Source organism: Chenopodium album, chromosome 22, assembly GCF_948465745.1.
Source record: "Chenopodium album chromosome 22, dcCheAlbu1.1, whole genome shotgun sequence".
In the NCBI taxonomy this organism is placed as follows: Eukaryota; Viridiplantae; Streptophyta; class Magnoliopsida; order Caryophyllales; family Amaranthaceae; genus Chenopodium; species Chenopodium album.
The window spans coordinates 17,074,003-17,095,667 of record NC_137855.1 but is presented as its reverse complement, the minus strand read 5'-3'; the positions used below and the strand labels follow the sequence as shown (position 1 = coordinate 17,095,667).

The 21,665-nt window shown below is 34.4% G+C and overlaps 2 protein-coding genes across 3 annotated transcripts; both read right to left on the bottom strand.

The window, feature by feature from the left end:
* Nucleotides 1-352: 352 nt before the first annotated feature.
* On the bottom strand, nucleotides 353-9,431 carry LOC145605736 (uncharacterized protein At2g38710-like). 2 transcript variants are annotated; one of them, XM_081661806.1, is made up of 5 exons: nucleotides 9,047-9,424; nucleotides 7,077-7,196; nucleotides 3,775-3,889; nucleotides 2,566-2,659; nucleotides 353-810 (listed from the first exon to the last, which is right to left on the bottom strand). In XM_081661806.1, the coding sequence occupies exons 1-5, from the start codon at nucleotides 9,148-9,150 to the stop codon at nucleotides 605-607; spliced, it is 639 nt and encodes a 212-aa protein (XP_081517932.1). In that variant the 5' UTR covers nucleotides 9,151-9,424; the 3' UTR covers nucleotides 353-604. The 2 variants fall into 2 exon arrangements, with proteins under 2 accessions (XP_081517932.1, XP_081517933.1); XM_081661807.1 differs by lacking the exon at nucleotides 7,077-7,196 and having other exon boundaries at nucleotides 9,047-9,431.
* Nucleotides 9,432-10,863: 1,432 nt separating this feature from the next.
* Nucleotides 10,864-18,595, bottom strand: LOC145604822 (uncharacterized). Its single transcript, XM_081660792.1, has 4 exons — nucleotides 18,378-18,595; nucleotides 15,408-15,497; nucleotides 14,046-14,313; nucleotides 10,864-11,295 (listed from the first exon to the last, which is right to left on the bottom strand). Exons 1-4 carry the CDS (start codon nucleotides 18,418-18,420, stop codon nucleotides 11,001-11,003), a joined length of 696 nt encoding a protein of 231 aa, XP_081516918.1. The 5' UTR covers nucleotides 18,421-18,595; the 3' UTR covers nucleotides 10,864-11,000.
* Between the last annotated feature and the right edge of the window lie 3,070 nt (nucleotides 18,596-21,665).

Here is a 21,665-nt window from a genome sequence, read left to right as displayed (position 1 = left end):
TATACTTCCTCTTTCTCTTAATATAGTTGCAATATTTTCTCTTTTTACGCTTGCCAATGTACTATTCAATCGTTAATTTTTTTAATTACCAATTTGTAAAACTTAAAAAAAAAAAAATTTGATATTATGAAAGTACAAATCAAAAGGAGTAAAACAAGATCCCACGTGCCTATATTTTTATGCCTTGGTATTTTGATTTGTATTGTGTAAACTTGTACTTACTTATTATGCAAAAAAAAAAAAAAAAAAAAAAAAAAAAAAAAAAAAAAAAAAAAACCTATTGAATTTGGGAGGAGCAAATCAGAGACAAGTCAGACAACACATGTAACAAGTCATTCGTGTTACAACATAATGAAAAAAGGGCTAACAGCCAGTCCAACTTTTTCATTCAGGAAATCAATAACAGAAAATATTAGGGCAGAAGAACACCATAGCCACCTCAATGAGGAGGTCAATTTCTAATGTTCTCTGCCCAAAATTTAAAAATTCCAATTAAGTCACCAACAATGGCTTTATGTGGGTTGAACAAATCACATTCAACCGAAATCCTATGAATTCAATCCTTTAAGAGGAAACAATTCAAATAGTAAGCAGTATGGAACTGTTAAAAAGTGCCAGGCTTTAACCCATTAATAGCGGGCACAGCACCTCGGGTATTCTTCACATATGCAATGTACTCTCCATAGTGCATTGTAAATGCGGTACTCTGATAGCGAGTCATTCGAATGCGCTGCCGAACTGAGTCTGTGATTACACCATTGTAACCAGCCTTTCGCATCAAGGAGTCGATAGCCTCAAGCTTTGTCCAACCTGATAGGCATCACTATATGTTATCACTGAATCAGGAAAAAAAAAAAAAACAACTTCCTTGCAGGCTTAACACTTCATTATGTATGCTTGAAATATAAGGAGTAACATTTTTCAACTCCATATACATGGAAAGCTATAATATAAGCTATCAAAGTCAGCTTCACACCATCACAGAAAAGCAACACATACCAACAAATTCCAAAGGTTGAGGCAAAAGCAAAAAAGAATCTAGCGAGACCTTATTATATATGAATCTTCATGAGTCTGACATGTCTATAAATACTTTCGCAAGTTTCCATTATTCAAATGTTTCAAAATCTCCAGGATAAAAGAGCATGTACCTTTAAATGTGCTTTTTAAGAATAAACTCTTTAGTCATATATATACAGATGTAAGTTATGAATGCAAACGCACACAACCAAATGAATATATCAATATTATGCCTCCTCTCTGTTTCCCTGCAGGCCTAATCATTATAATCATAAATCCTGTGGCTGTTACAAATCCAGAACATTCAAAAATTCATAGATACTCCCAAATTATATTGTTAACTGTCATTGTCCAACAACCATTAGTCTAAATATTCGAACGATACGTACAGAGTCGATTATATTGTTTCCCGACCTTACAAGGCTACAACAATCTAAAAACCACAAAGAAATATTAAAAAGTTTCAGGTATTGATGAGCAGCATCTAACAGAATAGAACTGTTAAACCTCAAAAATTGTGAATGTTAGGTATTAAATATATGGAGAACAAAAAAAGTGTGCAAGGCACAAGAGGAAAATGATGTAAGGATCTTTGCATATTGTCAAAATGGGACTACCACTTTACCATGACTAACAAGATCGAGTGTCAATTAATTTAATTTTTTTAAAATATATATATGAAGCATGAATCATGTTTTCCAAAAAAACACAGTAAAGCCAACTAACATAATCAAAATACTGAAGCTGAATATTTCACACCAATGTGCTGTCAATCAAAGAGCAAAGGAAAATTTATAAGCATGAAAGGCATAAACATGTAAGCTGGCAACCATCCATGGTTGTGACCATCCAAGACCCAAAAACCCCTTCTTGTTTTAATAACACTCGTATCAGGGCAGGAAAAAAAAAATCACAGATTGACAGCCAGTTTCATGAAAATGCAAAGGACAAGAAACAAAACTAAAAGAAAGGACAAAACAACAAATTAAATCCTATTCTTGCTGGCCTATGGGATCTGAAGAGGCATGGTATACATAGCCTTACCGGCTTTAATTATCTGGAATTCTTACACAGAAAATATTTTGAAATCAAGAACCTGGTAAAAGAAGTGCAGTAAGTAAACACAGTAAGGCAATTTGGATTTTGCAGAGAGAAAAGGGATTAACTGATTACTTGACTAGAACTAATTAAACCCACAGCCTAAGGAGAATTTTCATTAGCCTAAAATGGGATTGACAAATAACAAAAGCTAGCAGCCATCCATGATGGCAGATTACCATGGCTATGAGCTTGAGCTTGAGCTTCAGAGGCATCCTGCATACTATCTAGTAAATAAGCTAAGCAAAAGTATTTTGTGTCAATGGGATGCCACCCCAACTTCATTCAGATAATAAACTTTGACTTCAAAAGTTACAAGGTCAAGCAACTTTTGATAAGATCACCTTCAGTATATGTTGTATTTCTAGTTGAATATCATAGCAAGTAATGTCTATAGATCAAAACCAACACTACAAACTTTATTTTGTTTAAAACAATACAACCGACCTTCATGTGCAGCAACTTCAGGTAAGTATGTGGCACTTCGCCGGGTATTGTAGTCAGGATCAGTAAATTCAATTATTATACCATGCTTTCCTACCTGTCAGAAGAAAGCATCACACAGCACCAACCCAACATCATTTTATACAATACCTAAGGAAAAAAAAAACTACCAAACATAGTTAAGTGATAATATCAATTGAAAATTTTTGGTAATTCCTTGTCATACAATACTATCATTGTATAAGCTACTTACAAAAAAGAATGCAAAATTCATATAAATCATCCCCCCTGCCCCTTCAAAAAAAAAAATTAAAAAAAATAAAGGGCTTCATTATTACCGAATATGAATGAAAAAAAAAAAAGCACTTTGTACCTACTAAGATCAGGAAGACCTTCAATAGAGTTGCAAACTTGCAATGGCATGAAAATTATATATCTACAATAGATCCTGCTTTCTTCAACACCTAACTTCTAACTCCTTAAACAACCATTATTCATTGACGCATGGCTTGGAGCAATCACTCAGGAAATCTAATCAGTGGTTAGGAACTTAACAAGATTAAGCGCATCCAATGTAAAGGTCTGAAAAAGAACCCGGGTTTCATGGGTACAAAAATTTTAACATAGAGATAAACCCATGCCTCCATAAATGAAAGATGCAGAAAGATAAAGGTGGAAGGACTGATTCAGGATGTCTGATATTCCGACCACATAAGGTTGGCCAGTTGAGGCAAAAGTAGTACTTGATATAACCAATTATTGATAGAACTAAACAGATTTTATAATTAGAGGCCCCTTTTAATCCCAACAAAAATATCAGCCTTATGTTACTCCAAAGAGCTATTTTCTAACAAAAATAAGGCTGTAACGAAACTTGGAATTTTACTGGCAATTGCAAAGATGAATTTCAGGCAAGAATTTCTATAAGCCAGTTAGCCTAATAGTTACTCTCTCCATATTAATCATCACAAACAATCAGCAAGTTCAACCATGGAAAAATCCTTTGTATACACATAGACAGATTGGTCATTCTTGACATCAGCTTACACTTACAATAATAAAAAATTTAAATACTGCCCATCTATATACTAGTATATTATCTTAAAGATTTGAACATAAAACACATTATAATGATAGAGCACTGCACATTATTAAATTTATAAGGAAACCATAAATCTGGCAACCAAAAATATGAGGAAGAAGAACACAAACCTCCCAGTCAAGGTGGTCAGCAGCAGTTTCATATTCTGTCAGTATTGAAACTGTACATTCTAATTGGGGTAGTTCTTTAGCTTGAATTGGGGGGAAACGGCGATCTCTAAGTGCACTGTGACATAACATGCACATAATTTAGACTATAGAATGGCAGGAGAGAAAAGAGAGAGAGGAAAAATTAAATCTGCATAATAAACTGTACTAAAAACAAAGAGAAGTGAGCAGACATAATTAACAAAGATAACAGAGTGTATAATTAGTAAACACCCCAATTCAACTCTTCCAAATTCCTTTTTTGCAAATATAATAATATTCATAAATTAATGTATTATTTCCCTACATAATAAGCGTTGGCAATTGAAATCTCCAAACTACTGCCATTTTATTTCATCTCTATCTAAAGATATTATGAACTATGAAGCTAGTGCCTCTTATCTATTCGCATCAACTTCTCCAAAAAGGTAAGGACCATGTATTATTTAACTTATTTTCACTTATTTTACTAAAATAAAAAGTATATACAAGTTCAGAAAAAAAAAAAAAAAAGTTAAGATAAGTTCTAATATGGGTTGATTAATTCGATTTACCACTAAAATAAATTTTAATGAGGTCTAATATGTTAAGAAAAGTTTAGAGGTAAGTTAAATAAGATATATTAATATAAATTCAGATAAGTTCAAATCAGGTAGATAAAACGCACCCTAACTCTGACCCTTTTTCTTCGTTTCTGAAGGTATCAACTCAGTTCCAACAAAGGATTCTAACATGTAAATTCCAATTTTCAAGTTACACTTACACTCCAACTACCAATTAATTTAGTCATGATCTTTTAACTCAGTACTAGCCACTAAGTGTTGTCTACTAACCAAGTTATAATCTCTCAACTTGAATGCTCCATTCAACCTTAAATAAAAGCCTCAATTTCGTTGGACAAACAATTTTAGGAGAGGGGTTGTAGTGGGATATTGTTGATTAAAGCTAAACAAATAAGAAAGGTAAGGGCATAGTCCATTGTTTTTAGAGGATTTAAGATTAAAATAGTGAAGTCAAAGGGGTTTTAGTTGGTTAAAAATGAACTAAGATAAATTAGCAAATAATAGACCCCACCCAAATGAAAAATAGGGCTTTAGGACAATTGGGGCTTTAATTAGGGATGAAGGGGGTAATAAAAGTTGCGATGGGTAGTTTTTAATTGAAATTGGCAGGAGGGAGCCCCAGTTGATCTCAGAGATTAACAATCTAATTTATCTCCTCTCGAAACTTTATGTGTTGAAATCTGTGCCACTTTATTATTTTACTTTTATCATTTAAATAATAAAAGAAAATGAATAAATTGTGAGAGGAGATTTATTCAAATCATTTATCTCAGAGATCAACTTGAATTTACCCAATTGGCAGGGAAAGGAAAAAATTTAAAGTGGAGAATATGACTCTAAATTGCAAGCATCAAGCAAAATAAGAACACCTCAGTTTCACAAATCTAAGAGTAAGTGTCAAAATCAAATAACAATGAAGAAACACAATATAGAATCAACAATGACCATTTTGTGTCATAAACAGTTCAAGTAAATTACAATCAAGGCAATTTACAAAGATCATACAAGGAAAGTGGGGTTTTAGCTCATAAATCATCAAATTAAGATGGTTTCGTTACTAGCAATGGGCATATTATACATGAAATATTAATAAAATAAACTTAATTTCTGTAATATAACTCTTAAGTATATAACTATGACATGGACTATGAAGGTTCAGCATACAGTACAAAGAGGCACTACAAGGAAATGGCAAATATATAGAGAAACAAGGCCATGGCATGTTTTACTGTGGACAGTAGCTCTCACCCTGCAGGAGAATTCACCAGTCAAACAGAAACATTAGTCACATGGCTTCCTCTCATGTCAGTCTGAACTTCTTGTGAGGCTCAAGTGAGGCAAATTCAATTTACAAAAACACATGAATATTTTGGAACTGAAGCACACCACAGTCCCTCAGGTTGCTCTTATTTTGCACAAGAGAGTTATATTCATCCATTTGGATTATAAATGAACATAATGATCTACAAAACACTTCATCTAACACTCATTTCAAGAATAGGGATAAGGTGGGAAAGGCATCAAAATGAAAATAAAAACCGCTGGGAGAGATATATGTGGCAATTTATATCAGACTCAGATTGCATTAACAGTTACAAAGATATAGTATCTACTAACCAGCGTATTTCTATCTTGAAGGCATCAAATTAACTCATAGACATATCTTTGAGTAAATGCTGTTTTACAGATAATTTTTAACTATGTCGTGAAGTACTCACTCCGTTCTTTTTATTTTTCTACTCATTTACTAATCATGGGATCAAACAAAAAACATTTTGAGTGGTATGTAAATATCAGTTTTTCATAATTTACACTAGTACGTAATGAAATACTTTCTCCGTTTCAAATTAGATGACACGTTTTGACTTTTGATACTATTCACAAACTCTACTTTGACTAGCTTTTGTAGTTTATAGATAAGAAAAAACATAGTCTTGTATGTAGGATCTTGTTAGATTCATTTTATTGTGTACTTTTAAAATATCAACTTTTTATTTTTACTTATGGATATTGATGATTAGAGATATTTACAGATAAATTCTTGTATTGGCAAAAGTGATAAAAGAAATGCTTAGTCAAACATGCGTTTTGGAGACCGCGCCAAATGCAAGTGAATATAAAAAAAAACGAACGGAGTACGGAGTACAATTTTGTAACACTATTTCAAAGTCAAAAAGATGTAGTTATTCATAATTAAACCAACTATACATACAAAATTTATACTTCACATAGAATATTTTTTTTTTAAATATCACAAGAAAATTTAGTTTAGAACCACTTTCTTTTTTTTTTTTTTTTTTTTTTTTTTTTCCACCACAAAACAAGATATTTAAAGAGATTTCATAAAGCTCTATGGAGTAAATAGACATCCCAAAAACTAAAAGAGGTGCATAAGCATACCAAATACAACATGTTGGACTTTGAAAATTAAGAAAAATAAATCTTACTTCTGACCCAAGAAATTCGATTGTTTTGCCAAGACTATTGCTAAAACAATTTTAGCCAAAAGAAAAAGAGTGTACAATGAAACAAAAGCAAGCAGCACACAAGAATAATTAATTACTTTCTGTTATAAGCACCTCAATTGAAAGAAAGACTTGAAAAAAAAAAAAAAAAAAAAAAGCAAACGGAATCAAGGTGCTTAAGGTTTTTTAGCAATATCATGCAGAAACCCATCAAAGGCACATAAATTCCATACAATACCTAGTAAGAGCATAGTCTCTAAAACCGTTGATTATGGCGCGGGCTTCAAGAGTTCCTATGCAGCCACGAAGGCGAGGCTCACCTCCATTAACCACCTTTTTCCAAGTTACAAACAAAGGGCTGCAAAGAGAACCACAATCATTTAGTTCAAAACTCATTGACAAGCTATTCCCACTAGTACTTGATAAGTACTTCCTATAATAGGCATATTGGCCACATTTGAATAGGGGTGTTTGTAAAATTGTTGAGTTAAATTACCATAACTAATTGTCACAAATTTACCACACAAACATAGCACACCTATAAGGCTTTTTAAATTAATTTGGACAAAATAAGTTCAAGTAAGTTTAAGCAATATAGCTTAAATTAGACAAAAAATATATTTCTACAAAATAAAAATCCACATAATTCCTTACACAAATAAGTTTATTTCAAGCAAATAACGATCAACTAAAACAAGTGCAGACAAGTAAGTCAAATAAAATAAATTCTTCATTATAGGTAATACAAGGTATAAAGTTATCTATTATTATTTTTATTTTTTTTAACCTAGAAAACATAATTGAGGCATGCAAAGTGTATCGTTATAGACTTGCTAGTTATTTCATTTAAAATCAACTACGAAATTAGTAAGAATATTTCATATACATTATGACATGGCCATCAAATAGCAAACTAATAAGGAGAAAACAATGGAAAACAGAGAGCACCACCAATCTATTGAACAAGGTGAAATCAAGCATATGGAAACATGAGTTATAGTTTCAAATATACAAGAGTAGGCTACTAACACATAATTAACCCCTTGTTAGACCCAATTTTTATTTCTTTTGACCGGACCTAACTTTAGAGGGATAGTAGATGAAGAGAATAGACTAACTTAAGAAGCCCAATAGCCATAAAGATAGAAGTCAAAGACGCCCAAGACAGCAAGTTCAATGAACTTGAAACGGAGGAGGTCCAATAGATAATTTCAAAGGAGGATAGAGGCGCCAAAGGAGAAAATAAATATCACAGGAGGAACTACCAACCCAAGATCAGAAAACCGTCGCCAAAAATCTCTATAAAAGCACAATGAAGCAGAATTGAGGATCATATAATCATACATCATATCAATTACTTTTACAGTTTTCATTCGCTTTCTTAATTCTTAGCATTCTAGGCTTAGTAGCCTAGAATTAGTTTAGCGAAAGCAGTTAGTAACTATCGATTGGGATTAATCATGGAGGTAAATCTTCCTCCATTGGTCTAATCAATCGTCAATCTAAAAATTTTCCTACTTGTACTTTGTGCTCTAATCTCAATTAGTCATTTGCTTTTTATTAATTTTATCTTCAAAGTTCTTGAAGTTCTCAGATTATTACTCGTACACTAGCAAGACCTCTAACTCAAAGGTCGGTAGTTTTTAAGGGTATACCCCTAATGTATTCTTGCCTTTCGCAAGGGTAGCATTGACTTATTTGCATTTTTGCACCAACACCCGGGAGAAAATCAATTGTCCCATATTTTGTGTCCCACTGGTGTTCCACTAAATATGATTGGTTCTTCCCCTACAATACGTAATGCTCCACTAAATTTACTTGTACAATACTCATTTGTAAAAAGACTAAAAACAAAAACCAAATTACCCTTAACCAAATTACTAACTATAGTATATTCCAACAATCCCAACTCACACCATTCCAACTCACACCATTCCACTTGGGGTTTATTACCCTTAACCAAATTACTAACTATAGTATATTCCAATCAAAATTCAATAAATACAAACCATAATTAAAAAAAACCACTAAACAAGAAAGACATGCAAAAACTGTATCAACAATTCATGTACATAATGCATAATATATTTATATACAAATATCATTATTAATAATGTTTTTAATATAAATTAGTTAATCATAATCAAGTAATTAATAATTAATATAAAAAAAAATGATTAGTGCAAAGGAAGAGAGAAAGGGGCATACTGATCACCCTCATCGAAAGCAGGAGGAGGAATTTGGTCGCTATTGTAGTGAGCAACAAGTGTGTCAAAACAGTACACAGCCATCTCCTTGTTTGCCGACACCATTTTTATTTTTTGGAAATTAAATTCAATTCAAAAAGATAAATTTTGAAAATTGATGTTAAAATTAAAATAAATTGAAGCAGCTCTTTGAAATTGATGAAGTTAGGTTTAGATGAGAGAGGTTGAGCTGCCTCAAACAATGGTGGTTGGAGGAAGAAAGAGGCGTTTACCCCTTTCTCACCTTTTGTTTTTATTTTTTTTGGTATTTCAAATAAATAAATTATACTTTTTGTATTTTTTGAGGAATAATAATGGAAGAAGGAGAAGCAAGCAATAGGAAAACAGAATAAGCTTTTGTTAGAAGCTTTCTCCATTTCCTTTGCGCCTCTTTATAAGTGATTTGATTTTATTTTATCTAATAAAACATTAACCCGATTGGTATGTACTTGTTAAATATGGAAATTACGAAATTAAGATATTTAATGGTAAATAAGAGCAAATTAAAAGATGAATAATGATTTGATCTTTTTTTTTTTGAAATCAATAATGATTTGATCTATAATGGTGTAGTCTAACCTGATTTGATGATTTCCTCGAAAAAAAAAAAAAAAAAAAAAAAAAACTGATTTGATTATTTAAAAATAAGTTTATGTTAAGACTTTGACGAAATTAATCTAGTAAATTATAAGATGCACCATGGTGCACCTTAAACTATGTGGTCCACCATTAGATTAACGCCACGTGTTTGCAAGTTGTAGTTTTCTTCTTTCAAATTCTCAATGTTCTTCTATTTCACTATTCTTCCCTCTTTCAGTTATTTCCTAATTTCTCAATTCCCTCTTTTCTATTCTCTTCTTCTTCTTTTTTTTTTTTTTTTTTTTTAATCATCATCCATAATTTCTCTCTCGATTAAAATTATGATTATTCTTTTAAAAACAAAATATTTATTTTATCTTATAATTATTAGTTTATAATTCAAATATTAAACACTTTTTTTTAACCTTTAATTAACCAATAGTCAAAGACTAGCTCATATATCTTAGTTCTTTTATATATTTTTAATAAAATGTAGTGTAAAACCGCAAACTACGTTAAGGTGCGGTTTGCGGTGCGGTTTGGTCTAAATATTTTTGGAAACCGCACCAAACCGCAAACCGCGGTTTGAAAATTATCAAAAACCGCAACACAATTTTCAAACCACACCAAACCGCAATTTAGTTAAATAAGTCTAAACCGCACTCTATACAGGCCTAAGTCTATCGATTGTCTATTGATAATTTAGTTCAACAAAAATAAGGTGAAATGACATGATCTTGAATCTTAATCAAATAATTAGACACTCTTGGCCATTTTGGCACAAGATAACACAAATTTAAAGCTTAAATATCCCCATCGTTGCCACCCAAATCAATTAAAGTAAGCCTAATAACTAATCCGAATAACCCAAATTGCCCCCTCATCTCAACATGCACAAAATAATTTGCAGAAATTTCTATTGAAAAAATTTCCCTGAATCTTGTCTCCTATAACATGACTCACATCAATACATCATACATCTCTTTTGGCGTAGATACACATATAGTTGAGCATCTCTATTTGCATAGATATACATATAGTTAAGCATCTCTATTTGCATAGATATACATATAGTTAAGCATCTCCATCTCCATCTCCATCTCCATCTCCATCTCCAATTCCGCCATAATTTCAACATAAATTTTTCAAATGATTAAGTTTGTGATGACTTGAGCTAAATGTAATTAGATTTTGAGGATCTAACTTAGCAAAGAACTTACATTTATGAGGTAGCCAACACCATACAATACACAAGGTTAGTATAAATCAACAAAGTTAAATTGGTCCGCGAAAATTACAATGTGAGGGGTGTTTGTTTTACAGAGGAAGTAACGAATTCATTCTGAATCTGAATCATTCCTTCTCTTCTTCTTCTCCTCCTTGCGACGTTTCCTCTTGTCATTTGAGTCATGAGAATGATGTTTTTCATGCTTTTCACGCTTCCTGTGTTTTCTTTCTTCGTGCTTCTCACGTTTCCGCTCATCATGCTTTCTCTTCTTCCGTCTACCTTCCTCATCTGACTCCTGTTTATCCAATTTCTCAGAAGCCTCAGGAGGAGCCTTATCTGTCTCAGCAACAGCATCCTTGGCACCAGGCAAAACAGTAGTTGATGCCTCCATGATACGAGGAGCTCTGTATAATCAAGGTCAGAATAATTGTTAAGATGGTAAAACTCAAATGTGAAACTTCAAACTGAAATGAGTCATACCTAGATTGCCAAGAACAAAATAAATGTGAAGATGATAAAATTCAAATGTGAAACTTCAAACAGCAACACTATTAACAGTGTTGGTAAAATCTGTGTGCACCAAGAACCAAGTGTAAAGTTACAGCAGAGAAGCTCTGGGGAAATCATAAGTTCAAAAATTAGAAGAGACTACAATATCTTCCAAGAAATTCACACCATTCTACACATAACAATTCTCTTGAACCAATTATGTGACATAAAACCTGACGTCAATATAACTCGGCATCCTTCAACCATGCTACAACTCTTTGTTTTCCTCAAAATCCCATGATGAGTTGAACATGCAGATGCACAGGAAATCAATTGACTAAACCCAATAACTAAATGTAGATTTTATACTCAGCAAACTGCATCCTTGGTAAAGCAAAGTTCTAGGCTAAAAACTGCAGATGCACAAGGAACCAACTTGACTAAAATGCTGTTTCACAAGGAAATTGTCATATACCCTCGTCAACTTACAGCAGAAGAAGTAAAAAGAAAGGAATTAAAATCCAAAATATTGGTAAAATGTAATGAGAAGACATCAACAATTTACAAACTACAATTTGTAATTTTCTAGAACAAACAAACATATACAATGATTTCCAAGCCAACGTCATTCAAGTTGACAAGGAAAATATGGATTGGTGACCTTTCATCAAGCACAAAAATAGGCATTCCACTATCTAGAGCTCAAGAGCTACAAACATCCAGTAGGCCATCTCCAATTTTACTAGAAAATCACATTGAAAACAAGACTATTGATAACTTGGTTACCATGAGACGCAGAGCAAACGCTAGGTCCAATGGAAAAGTATACAATCACCAAACTAATCAAGGACCTGTATTGACTTGTAACTGCTATCAACCAACAAAGAGACCGCAAAGTTTAAATGGAACTAGCAATTGTCTTCATGCAATCATGCCATCAGAGAAGCATGCTATACAACCACTAATTTCTGTTTTCCTTTCTATATACTCCCTAGTCCTTCCATCCCAGACCAGACTATTTTGAGCACTTTCCATTTTCAGATGTACCACAATAGTCTAAAAACTTCCTTGTTTGATATTTTTCTACTGCTTAACAATTGTTTTTTACCTTTGTTTTGGGCCACTATCTTTTTTTCAAATCTACCTTTCAATAAAAATAATTTTATAAATATTACACTAACTCCTACTTCCTCTGTTTTTTATTACTCGACCCATTGTAAATAGGCACAAGTTTTAAGGTAGGGTAGGAAAAAAAGTGAAAGACCAAATTACCCCTCCACTCCTACCCTTCCCCTCTTTCCCCTCCACCCACACATACAAGATAAACAGTACATCTCACAGCACAGTTGTGGAGCCATCACTTCACCACAGCCGCACCACACCACCACTTCACCACACACCCCCCTTCGCCGCCCCATGGAGCCACCACCACCATACCCTTTTTAAATTTTTTTTTTTTTAAAAAAAAAATAGACAACCACCATCACATACATGAGCAATTTATACGAAATTGAAAGATTGAAGATTGAAATTAGTACCACCACCGAAGTAAAGACAAGAAAGGAGTGAGAAAGAAAATACTCATACTCCAACCACCCACACCCAAGCAATTTTTACGTAATTGAGACCCAAAACCGTATCTACGAAGGTTGAATTTGGTTGTGTTTGTTTTAGATCTAAATTTGGCGGCTAGATTGGACCACCGTAGCCGTGATTTTGGACATTTGGTAAACTTTGACGGTGGTGGAAACGGCGCGGAGGTGAAGAGAGAGAGTGTGATAGGAGAAGGGTGGAGACCATCGGCGGTGAAGAGGAGAGATAAGGGTGGTGAATGATGTTTAAAAAAAATATTGAGGTGTGGTTGTGGTGGCTGCCATGGATAAAGAGTAGGAAAGAGGAAGATTTGGGGTGGTGGTAATCAATGAACTGGGGTTGACTGAGGTGATGAGAGAGGAAGTAGGAAAGGTAAGAGGGTGTAGTGTCATATTATGTTGAATTGGTCATGAGGGTAAATAAGTAAAAGTGTAGTGTTATATTTTCCATAAAAGGAAACAGGCCAAGTAAAAAGAAACTTCCTAAAAAGGAATACAGGTCAAGTAATAAAGAACGGAGGAAGTACTTCGTATGACTTAACTATTAAAACAGCAACTGATAACTCAACAACTTATAGATCTCTTTGCAATGAGAACTGTTGTGGTATGGAAGGAGTACTTTTTTTAACAGCAAAATTACACTCAGTGACACCAACATTGGATATGTTACCTTCACTGAAAATAAATAAACAAAATTAAGACACTGATGTGGGACCCAAATGCCAAAAAGTTGATTTGCAAGTTAACACTTTTAAGTATTTCTTACTGTAATAAAAGATGAGAAAATAATGTTTATAAATTAAAATTACCACCACCCAAAATCACACACACACAGACAGACAAAGGATAATTCCATCCTTGTCACACAGAAGATTCAAGTTAAGAAAATATATAGTTACAAGTTTACAACCAATATGTCAAAACTTTCCAATGATATCCAATGATACAAGCAGAACTTATCAAAAGTAAACTCTACATACTTCATGACTGTATTAAGGCAGATACATGATCAATTATCATACAAAAGATGCTAAAAAATTAGTCAAAATAAATTTGAGATGCCAAACTCATACCTGGCAAAACCAAGTCCTTGAACCTTTGCTGCTTCAGCATGACCACCTTCCAAATCTTCAGCAGTTGATCCACGCTTGACAAGTTCGGAAAACTCATGCTTATCAAGACGATTTCCTTTTGGTCGGTCAGAATGCTTTGGAGCTAAGCCTAGAGCTTCTCTCATTGACTGCTCCTCTTCTTCTTTGATCCTCTGAATCTCTGCCTTTAAGGCATCCTGTTCAACACCCTGAGAATTCTTGTCCTTGGTGTACCAAAACAAATCTTTGCCTGTTCAAGTAATAAGTGACAAACATTACAATTGAAAAATCTCAGAGCAGCACAACAACACATAATACATAGATTTGTAAAAACTATTAATCATTTTTTTTTTTTTTATTGAAGTCTTGATCTGAAAAAACAATGTTTCATTTACTCCCTCTGTTTCATCATGTAAAGTTTGAGTAGAGTGTTGTAAGAAAAGATGAATAAAAAAAATAGGTTAGTCAGAACATTCCAGTAAAGTGTGAAAAAGTAGAGTGAAAATATATTATAAAAATGGCCATATAACCTATAAAAATTGGAATAAAGTGTGACCATTAATTTGAAACACCCATTTTTAGAAAGTGTAACCGTTATAATAGAAAGGAGGGAGTATCTAATAGCATTAGCTAAAATATAGTATTTCATCCTCCTTGAGAATTTCTCAATGCAAACTTAGTTTTTGTGATTGGCATCAGCATAGTTAACCAAAGTTTCAGAAGTTGACATAAAATCACCAAATAAACATGTCTGAGCTAGCAGACTGAAAGAGTAACAAAAAAATATAGGGTTACCCTTTAATATGAAGAAAACACAATAAAACAGTTGAAATAAGTGTAAACTAAGCCTTGAATAAATGCATGCACCTAATCCACTATATATGAATTTTATAAAAATAATACTCCCTCCGTTTTTTTTTATATGCATCACTTGAGAATGCACATAGTTTTAGGGGATATAAATAATGTTGTGAGTGGGTGAATAAATTATTATAATAAAAGTATGATGGGGACCATGAAAGAGAAAGTATGTGAGAGAGAATAGATATTTTATTATTTAAGTGGGGACATAGAAGAGAGAGGAATAATAAAATAATTTGAGTGGGGTTTAAAGTAAGAAAGAGAAATAATAAAATATAGTATAACTTACCAAATATAGAAGTGATGCATATAAAAAAAAACACCCATAAAAGGAAAGTGATGCATATTAAAAAAAAAAAAAAAAAAAAGGAGGGAGTAAAAGAAAAAAAAAAAAAAAAAAAAGGAAAACATATTCTGCACCCTCTGGGTGACCCAGGTGAACAGCCTTAACCTACATAATCATCAAGTGAAAAATAAAAATACCTTTTTGCCATCTCCCAACAGGAGCCTTAAGACTGTGACCAAGGTAATTTTCTCTGTGTTTATCAACCTTCACATCATCCCACTTGAATTCTGGAAAAGAACAAGAAAAGCCATAAATTTTCGTAAGATAAAAAATACCATAAACAGTGAAAAATAGTGTTGAATACAAGTTAAACAATAAAATAAACACAATATTGATGAAACCAAATCATAATTTACAAAAATAGAATGCATAAAATCACATGTTTATCAAATTAATCACATGTTTATCAAATTATCACTGACCATAAATTTATAGACGGTGAAAAATAATGTTGAATACAAGTCAAACAATAAAATTAACACGAAATTCATGAAACCAAATCATAATTCACTAAAATAGAATGCATAAAATCATATGTTTATCACTGACCAAAAATAAAGCCAAACGGAAGAGAGAGAGAGTCTCTGCAACCATTAGACAGTTCAGGACAATAATCTTTGAGGCAAAGTTCTATCATGAAGTCGCATCTAAAGAAAGTCTAAATTAGGCAACATACCAAAGCCAGAGTCAGCACTATTCTAACGAACTCATTTCCAAAGTCCAATCCTGAGCCCCCTATTAAAGTCACACTTTTATTTACAAAGATGGTGATACCATTAAAACAAAGGTTATCTTGCGAGCCAATTCAAACCATCTTACTGTAAGGGCCTGTTCTCATTGACTGAACTGAGTTGAGCTGAACTGAAATGAATATTTTATAAGAGAAGGAAATTAGGAGCTGAACTGAACTGAATTTCAACGTAACAGAACAGGCCCTAATGACCATCTGGTAAAAATTTTGCTTCCTAAAGTTTGCTGTTATTTTTAAAGGATCTTATCAAAATGTCTACATCTAATAATAATGATAGAGAAGGTGATCTGCACAATAGGGGTCCCACATCATAACTATTAGCCTAATAGTTTACAAATTTCAGCTACCCTTGTATTTCCCATTTCCAATCATAAGCATTTTTTGAATAACTGTAATCTACTTGCTGATTATTGGCCACATACAACAGACATATGTGTTGGCAAGATTTAGGGGAAATAAAATATGGACAATACTCCAAAACCAGCCAATGATAATTTGTAATATGGGGGAAAAAGTATAGAGTCAAATATAATATGTAAATACTATAAAGACATTAACAATTAACAAGTTTTAATTAGAGAGAAAAATATTCAAAAACCATCATACAAATAAACTTTATACTTAATTAGAGCTGCATAATACAGGAAAGCTATCAATATTTCCTATAATTAATTGATGGTACACTAAAGCTATCAATTAGTTGAGGTATTTTATTCAAAATAAAAATAATTGAGGTATTTCAAGTTCGGTAAGGGGAGATTTTGAGTGGGTGGGAGCTGCTCTTGGGGTGGTTAGGGTAAGATTTGGGTGCTCTTATATGGTATGAGTAGTGTAATGAGAGGCAGCGTTGCTGGTGGGATTGCAGTGGGGAGGCGGTGCCAGTGGTCATGCTAATCGGACAACGGCAACTGTGATTAGGTGGTGGTGGTTGAGCAGTGGTTGTGGGAGTAGTGAGTAGTGGTGTGTGGATGGTTCATAAAAGGAGATGGAAATATCATTTTGGGGTAATGCAGAAGGTAAATGGAATGATTAAAATGGCATTACAAACAACAACAAAGGGAATTAGTCTAGCTAATTCTCTTTCCTATGATAATACCCCATACCAAATGCCTCCTAAGGATTTACCTTTGACATTCTATGGCACATGGAAGAGCAAAATGAATTCTCTGATTTTGACACACTCGACAGTCGACACTACACAATTTTCTTCCTCTTGTGTTGTGACTTTGGGCCTTTCCTAAAATTACGGGTGTGAAGAAAAAAGTAATTGATGACAGAAACCCAATTTTTAGAAGAGTCTCACTATCACTCACACGTACACTCCGTGCATAGGAGGATCTCTCTCAATGGCAGATGTTAGACTCATACCTAATCCAAACCTATATTATGCCATATTGCCATCAGACCTACTATCAATAACAAATCTAACAATCAATAAAAGCTATTCAGTCCCCACAGTAAAATGAATCTTGGTCTTACCTCCATATCTCCGATTAAAAGTCTTTTAAGAAGCGATAGTGCAATACTGACTTCCGTAGATCGAATAGGAATTGAGATACATATATACATCAAAATTAATGTCAAATAAAAACTGCTGACGTATTGCACGCAAGTGGCAATGCAAACTTAAATTAAAAAGAGAGACAAACACTAAGATATATAACCGGAGAGTGACAGAAAGACTACTCTATCCATACACGGAACAATCCACAACATAACTCAGAAAAACCCTAACATTTCTCTCCAACAAATGGAAACTATCGCTAATTTTCAGCATCCCCTGCACAAATCACTAAAAACCTAAATTTTATCAGCACCTCATTTCTCAGAAAGACAAAAATTAATTCCAATTCAAAATTCTTAAATCCGAAATTGTCTTAAAACCCAAAGATACCAATAATTCCCAAATTTCTCCTATAACCTCATTGAGAACTCAGTTTCGATCAAAATATCATTTTTCATTCCTAACTCAAAAGGATAAATAATCCACTCAAAATTGTACCACTCTATGGAAAAATAATTCAAACAATTACAAAAATAAATTACAGATTCTACAAATATTTTAATCTATAATTTCAATTAATCGAACCACTTAAAAAGCAACCCAGTAATTCCAAAGTTGAAAAAAAAAAGGTCAAAAACATAAAATTGAACCACGAAAACACCAACAATCAAAAAATTTCACAAAGCTACTGTAAATTAAAACCCGTAAAAGAGGATTACTAAACAAAATCAAAGACGACTTAAATTCCTCAAGAAATAAGCTAATCGAACCTACTCACGAAATGATTACATGATTTAAAAGTCGAAAAGATTAATTAAACGGATATAAGGGAGAAAGAGATGAAGAACTTACGATCTCGACCACCGCGAACGCCGCCTCTGGTGGGATGATACATCTTTTTAACGGCTTTGCTTGTACACCGTCCTTTTTGGCTTGGTAAAACAGGAGAGTAGGGAGGATTAAAAAGTGTAAGGGACGGTGCACCCAGATGTACGACACCACAACGCACGACAATATACAAGTAGAGGCGTAGAGTTTTTTTTTTTTTGGGTGAAAGAGAGGGGCAAGCCCCGAAACAAGAAAACAAATCCTAACACACAAAAAGAAAAACAACTAAAAGCAAAGCAAAACTAAGAAATCCTAGTAGCCGGCACCATCCTAGAGTGCGTCATCCCACTCAACTCCTCCAATAAAACGGCAAGAAGATATTTTGGGACCGCTTCAAAAAGGACAAATTTCTCATTTGACGTCACCCCATAGTTAGCTAACTAGTTTCCAGCCCGATTAGCTTCCCTATAGCAATGAGAGATAGTAACTTCCCATTCCCTTTCGAAAACAAGAGCTTTTGCATCTCCGAACGATGTGTATAAATGGAGAGTTGGTGGGGATCTTCTCTACTAACATACGCATAACAACCTCAGAATCCACAGTTAGTTGAACTCTCCCATGGCCTCCATCCCAAGCCACACTCAAACTCTTAAAAACAGCAGGAAGCTTGACTCTAGTACACGTGCAGTTCCCACAGATTAAGGCAAACACTTCATAGACTTCACCTCTATGCCCTCGAATTATGCTGTCCGCACCAGCTGGACCTGGATTGCCTTTCGAGGCACCACCTGTATTGAGACGTACCCATCCTTCCTGGGGGAATTGCCATTTGATAAACTTTTCAACTCTTGGCTTCATCGTATCTCCATCATATTGTCTAGTTTTGTCCATGGCCCTCTTAACTTCACTCACTTTAGTGAGAATAAATCCCACCTGATCCAAGGGGATATTCGGATTTGGATAGAAAGTCTTGGCATTGCGCCACTTCCATAGCCACCAACAAGCCATACTAAAAACTCGAGGCCACTCACTGCCCATCTTAGCCTTATGATCATCCAAATTCAGCAGCATCCACTTCTCCAAGCTCAAGTCTTCGCTTAAATTCTCACTTCGCACCCCAAGTTTATTCCACAGCGTTTTAGCAGCAGGAGAAAAGCGAAGCACATGATAAATATTTTCTTCACCCTCTTTCCAGACTAGGTAACGAGGATCATCTGTCAAAGTGCGCACAAACCTCATGGAATAAGTCATTAAACGATCTTGAATATAGCTAGCCACAAGAAAAGTCTGATCCTTTGAGGGATGGGGGCTTCCAAATCATATCCCTTTCTTCTTTTGAAGTATCCACTATACCCTCTAAATCCCGAACAATGTTCATAGCATAACTCAAGGTAAATCCCCCTGTCGATAAACCATTCCAGTACACCTCATCCTCTCCTACTTCATCTTCGATCAAGTCATGAGCAGCAATCTCTTTCAAGATATCTACTGGAAGGTATTTTGCAAAGACATCAAATTTCCAGCTCGTTTGATGGTCCTATAATTCACGCACAGTCATGTCTTGAATATCCAACGGGGGTTCGATAGGTACATAATTCAAAAGGGGTTCTTTGCACACCCAACGGTGATGCCAAAAGAAGGTACAGTGTCCTCCCCCTACTGCCATATTCAACCCTTTACGAACGACATCAATACTACTCATAATTCCATGCCACGTGTTTGAGGCATTCGCTTTGTCCTTGAACATGTCTATGTCACACCGGTTGTCACAATACTTGGCTCGAATTACTCTCGACCAAAGGGCATTTGGCTCCGCTAATAACCTCCATCCCAACTTAGCAATAAACGCCTTAGAGTGTCTCATAGAGTGCAAACCCAACCCACCAGCTAGCTTGGGTTTGGTAATTTTCTCCCATGCAACATTATGGATCTTTCGAACCCCATCATCCTCCTTCCAAAGAAATTTTATGACTTTTCTATCAATTTCATCACATGTCGACCTAGGCAATTTGGTAGATTGCATAGTATGGAACGTGATATCAAGGTCGATTGGATGAGGGTCATTCTTCCAGCCATGGACATTGTCTTCGTCTTCCATTCTACTAATTTTCCATTAATCCTCTCCACCAAATATTGGTAGTCTCTTTTGGACGTTTTACCATTAATGGTAGGAACTCCAAGGTACTTACCAAAATCCGCAGTCTCTTCCATGCCCAAAGTGCTATAAATAGCTTCTCGGATCTCTAAATTAGTATTTTGAGAAAAGTAAATTCTAGACTTTTCAGTACTAACTTTGCTTCATGAGGCTCGACAAAATTGATTAAGGCAATGCATCATAACCTCTTCCTGCTCTACCGAAGCATGAGAAAACAAAATTAGATCATCCACAAAGGCCAAATTGGAGATAGGAGGACCATTACGACTTACTCTAAGTAGAATCCAAGCCTCTAACTTCACCTCACGCTCAATTAGATGCGCTAACCTTTCATAGAAATTATATATAAATACGGAGAGAGGCGGTTGCCTTGTTAAATACCTCTAGAAGGAAGGAATGCTTCTGTAGGTTCTCCGTTCCACAGGATTTGCAGCTTGGTTGAGGATGTGCATTTCATGACTACTTAGACTATAGTTGTGGTATCCTCACCCAAACAGTAAGGGATTTGATCGGTTCTTCATCCGAAACAAAATTGGGGATCCATTTTTGGATTGTGAGATAGCTATCTCCAATCATCCAAGGGCCATTGGTTAACACATAATCGTAATCTTCCATATTGCTAAATCTTACCACATAAAAGGCATGACCAACATCTGTTAATGCTATCTCCCCTTTAAGCGCCTATTTAGCCTTCAACCTTTTCATCAGAATTTCATAACTTAGCCTCCTTTCAAACACTTTGATGATTAGGGCGAAACCAAGGGCTCCGCAGCCTTTGTTTCTCATCCTTAGTCAATTTGATTGTAGGGCAACTCTCATCATCATCTGATTCCTCCTATATTGAATCATCATCAAAGAAGTCTTCCTCCATGTCTAAATCCTCATAAAGAGGATTTTGTCCCTGAAATCCACCCCTAATAGCTTGGTTATACGACAATCTATTAGGGTTTTTGCTTCCCCAGTTGGGAGTTTCTCCCACCACAATGCCCATTTCGACATCCTCATGATTTCCTTGGCTAGGAGAGGAATTATCACTCATTGATCCATCCAAGTTTCTCTTGAATCTCTTGTTTGACCTTTGGAACAGGTCATTTTCCTTGCTCGATAGGGTTTTCGCTCTCTCCTCACTTGACATCTCTAACAGAAAGTTTAGGCTC